This window comes from Microtus ochrogaster, linkage group LG3 (genome assembly GCF_000317375.1).
Source record: "Microtus ochrogaster isolate Prairie Vole_2 linkage group LG3, MicOch1.0, whole genome shotgun sequence".
Classification (NCBI taxonomy): Eukaryota; Metazoa; Chordata; class Mammalia; order Rodentia; family Cricetidae; genus Microtus; species Microtus ochrogaster.
The window spans coordinates 44,648,182-44,653,012 of NC_022029.1; the positions used below are offsets into that span (position 1 = coordinate 44,648,182).

At 42.7% G+C, this 4,831-nt stretch overlaps 1 protein-coding gene across 1 annotated transcript in view; it reads left to right on the forward strand.

The window, feature by feature from the left end:
• Plekha8 (pleckstrin homology domain containing A8) overlaps positions 1-4,831 on the forward strand; it is a 58,967-nt gene that overhangs the window by 19,414 nt on the left and 34,722 nt on the right. Inside the window, exon 2 of the mRNA XM_005360836.2 lies at positions 4,496-4,612. Coding sequence (XP_005360893.1) covers positions 4,496-4,612 — 117 coding nt within the window. The remainder of the gene's footprint in view (positions 1-4,495; positions 4,613-4,831) is intronic.

The following is a 4,831-nucleotide window of genomic DNA, read 5'->3' on the forward strand; positions in this document are numbered from 1 at the left end:
AAAAACCCAGTGCAGGTTGACTTTGTCAACCTGGATCAGACTTTGGGGAGTCTAATGCCAGACAGTTTTAAAACATAGTACAATTTGGGGAAAGGTTTCTAGGCTACAGTCAGTTCAAATGGTCCAATTCCAGGTGTACAGTGAAGCTTAAGGTGTGACCAACTAAAGACTCTTTACAAAGTACATGTGACTATGAGGGTGGGTTCTCCAGCTAAAAAGGCCTAAATCTAGTGATAAAGTACTTGTGACATCTCCCCTAAGGATGGGAATGGTCTAGGGAAAGAGAGTCTGGGATGATCATTCTGGAGAATCAGGGTGACACTATTCTTTCAGATAACCAGGTTGTTAAGAGCCTACATTTCCAGCTTCCTGGATGGAATGTAGATATTTAATTGGTATCTCCTCTATTGAGGAGACACCCTGTGTGATTAACACTCCTGGTTCCTTCAGTGCTTCTCAGTGAGTACTAGGACCTCTGTGCCTCCCACAGTTCAGATCCCCAGCCACTCTCAAGACTCACTGCAGCTGGGCTGTGCAGAGAGGGGAGGACTTTCAGCATTTTAGGAACCCTGTAAGATAAAGCTAGCTTAGTATGTTCTTTTTTAATTTCAAGTTTATCGTTATTACAGAATCTAGAATCACATTGTGATTAGTGTTTTGTCTTTGTTTAATTAGCAGACTTTTTAAAATTCTTTGCTACATTAAAAATGGTCTTGAAATTGATGTGATTTATTTAATGTCAGTTTGAGCCATAGGAGGCTGATGTAGTTTGGATATGAAATGCTCCTCAAAGGCCCACGAGTTAAGTCTTGGTTCTCAGCTTCATGCTGTTGTCAGGTGGCAGAAACTTTCTGAGGAGCCTAGAAAAATGAAGGAAGTGGGGTTACTGAGGACATGCTCCGGAAAAGTTGGATGCTGTTCCTCTCCTGCTTCCTAGCTTCTGTGAGGCAAGCATCTTGTATCACCAAGCTCTTGACCACTACCATCTTGTACCACTTTACCATTGTCCAAAGGCGGTGGAGTCCCTAAAACATCTGGTAAAATACTAAGCCAAGATCTTTCCTCCTTGCAAGTTCATTTATCTTAGGATGTTTGTCATAGTGATGAAAAGTCAATGCGCTTGGATCCTCAAACATTTGTGGAAACACTCTCAATGAGTCTAGGAGATTTTAGGTAAGATTAGCCCTTGAATTGATAGATCAAGTAAATAGAATGTTACTCCAATCATGTTTATAGGGCCTAATCTAGCTACTTAAAGACCAGATTAAAACAAAAAGGTTGAGTAAGAAGGCGCCACCTGCCCAGCTGATGAACAGGGTGGGGCATTGACCTTCATTGAAACCTACTCCATGCCCCCCATTGCTGACTGCAGATCTTAGGATGAGCTGATTCTTTATAGTAATTTATATTGTATGTCAATATGTGATCCTGTTGCTTATTTTTCTTGGAGACTGCTAAAGCAAATAAACCCTAAACTTGTTGAAATAGTTATCAGGTATGTTTTAAGTGCTTCCTATGCAAGAATTTTGGTATATATTGGGGGCAGGGAGTGTCCACACAAGTCAAAGTGGCAGGAGTTGAGCTATAAGTGAAAATACTATTATGTATTGAGATGGCTTTCTGCCAGCAGGGAGCTAAGGCTTAGGAGTTTGTGTGCTCACAAGGGCAATGTAGGAAGGCATGATTTTTCTCTTTAGTTCTCTTGTGTACAGGACATACCTTGGGATAGGTTTATTTATCTATAAATTGAACAAATTGACTTAGGTGATTTCAAAGACTTCTTTGGTTTTCAGTTTCTGAGAAACTATTTGTTTCAGTGAGGGGGAAGTGGCCTAAATAGTGGCGTAAATAATCAGATTCTTTTGCAAAGGTGTAATGCATCAGTGATGTCTGATGCCAGGAGAGTAGCGGTGTACTCAGATGAGCGATGGGTGTACTTGGTTGTGCCGATGGTGACCATCAAGTTTGTGTTCCGGTAAAACTTAAAGTTGAGATTACAAAGTATCATCTTCCAACATATATTTATGAATTCATCTCAACAAGTTTGCTAGGACTGTGGGCTGTGGCCATGATAAGACCATGAGGCTCCGTACAATCAACAAAGGTTCTTCATCTTTAGGCAGAAGCTTTCAATACAGAAAGTGTGACAGGAGGAATAGCTGCAATTTTGAAAAAAGTATTTATCTTTGGTGAGAAAAACATTATATGGCAAGGTAATTGAGTTCAGGGTTTATTGAAGAGTAAATGTTGAGAATTAATGTTCATCTAGTTTTATTTAAGGAAGCAAGAGACATGTTTCCTGGCAGGCTTGTGTCTTGCGGTTCCTAGAAAAACAGGCCCTGGTAAGAAGGAAGGACATCTCACCAATCCTCCCAACTCCTTCCCTTAGATTTAGTGCAGACCATTTAGCCTGGGGGAGTGAAGTGTGGAGTGAGTGGCTCCAGAAAGTACAGCATTCTCCCCAAAACATCAAAATACGTCACTGTCATTTGGACATCAGTTGGTGTTGTACCCATATTTTTAAAAAAATGTTTTCTTATGCATGTGAACGATTAGCCTGCATTTTTATGTTCCTATGCCTTGCTTGGTGCTCATGGAGACCAGAGAGGGCATTAGATTTTCTGGAACGGTTATTAGCCACCATGTGAGTGCTGGAAACCAAACCATGGTTCTCTGCAAGAACAGCAAGTGTTCCTTATTCTCTAGTCCCTACTGACATGGTTATGCCATCCCCAAGGACCCATTGGATAGATATTATGTCTGCTCTGTCCTTGGAGCTCTGCTCCAAGTCCCCTCTCTCTGGATGCCTCAGCCACAGTAGAGTCACATGAGAGAAAGATAATGTGGCACCTCAAAGAGGAAAACCTAACTGAAGATGCCTGTTGGTGTGTGTGTGTGTGGGGGGAATAACTAGCCCAATGGGCGTGTTTTTTTCTGGATATGTTACTGGATAAAATGGAGGAGATGGATTGCATGCTTGCGCTCTCTCTCCCCCTCTGTCTTCCTCCCTCCCTCCCCCCTCTCCTCCCCTCTCTCTCAGGTGGTCAGAGTAGTAGCAAGTCTTTCTGTTAGTCCTCATTGCCCTTGGGCAGAATGGCAGGACAGCGGCAACTGATCAGCAGCGGTGTCTACCTTGTTCTGTATTTGTGGGTCTGTTTTTCCATTGCACCCCTTTATAAATTATTGACCAGACTGTGTGGGTTCTCGCTTCATTTAAATCTTAAGGGTTTAAAGATTGCTGTGCTTTGGTTGGTCGACACTAAATGGTCAGAGAAATCTGTCCTTAGAGCCCAGGGCTTCTAGGCAGGCTCATTAGTCTGGACAGTGCATAATCTTTGCTTAGATGACACCGTAATCTTTGTCGCACAGTTTTTAAGGTCCTGATATTTCTTAGACAAGGGGAATGGATGTGTGATGACAATGATGTTTATGACAGTAATTATTTGTCTTAGGAAAATTAAGAAATATAGATTATTAGAACTGTGTTGGGGGATGAAAATAAAAATCTTGTGTAAGCCCTATTACATATCACCATCACTTTTTTTTTTTTTTGAGACAGGGTTTCTCTGTGTAACAATCCTGGCTGTCCTGGAACTCACTCTGTAGACCAGGCTGGCCTTGAACTCACACAGTACTGCCTGCTCCTGCCTCCAAGCGCTGGGATTAAAGGCCTGCACCACCATTGCCCAGCTTCACCACCACTTCTTTGCTCCTGATCCTTTCCAACTTCTGTATCTCCTATGACTAAAGTATGTGCCTGTTAGACTGTTTCTTGTGTTAGGAGCGGTAGGCTACTTTCCCGACTCCCGGCCACCCGCACGACCCGCACGGCTAGCTTTACTGGAAATAATTACATGGAAACTGTATTCTTTTAAACACTGCCTGGCCCATTAGTTTCAGCCTCTTAACCCATTTCTAATAATCTATGTAGCACCACGAGGTACGCTTACCAGGAAAGATCTTAACCTACATCTGTCTGGAGTGGGAGAACCATGGCGACTCCCTGACTCAGCTTCTTTCTCCCAGCATTCTGCTCTGTTTACTCCACCCACCAAAAGGTTGGCCTATCAAATGGGCCTAGGCAGTTTCTTTATTAATTAACCAACGGAAGCAACCGATTAGAAAGAAATCACTCCCACATCAGTTTCTAATTTTACAGTAATAGGATCAATAGACAAGTCTTTTCTAACCTGCTTCCTTCTTAGAAGCAACGAAAAGAGCCTCACATCTGGGATTTGGTAGCCTTCATTATTAGGTCCCATTTCTTTTTTTTTTTATAAATATTTATTATGTATACAATATTCTGTCTGTATGCCATTACAGATGGTTGTGAGCCACCATGTGGTTGCTGGGAACTGAACTCAGGACCTTTGAAAGAGCAGGCAATGCTCTTAACCTCTAAGCCATCTCTCCAGCCCATTAGGTCCCATTTCTACACCTGGGTTGACACCTTACACACCAACAATAATTGCCCTGGCTTTTCCCCTGTTTTTAGGTTGGCAGCCTCGATGGTTCCTTCTTTGTGGGGGGATACTGTCCTACTATGATTCTCCTGAAGATGCCTGGAAGGGTTGTAAAGGGAGCATCCAGATGGCAGTCTGTGAGATTCAAGGTGAGTGACACGCAATGTGGCAACTTTTTTTTTTTTGTACCTCCCTAGAAGAATGCAAAAGCACTGGCCCCACAGAGCTTTCTCTGTTGTTCCTGCAGTACACACTGGGGTATGAGGTCCAATTGCAGTAGAGCCTTGGGAAGAAATCTAAAACTGCAGCCAGCTTTTCCAGGATGGGTTAAGACTGATCCAAAAGCCCATCATTCCCTATAGAGGGAT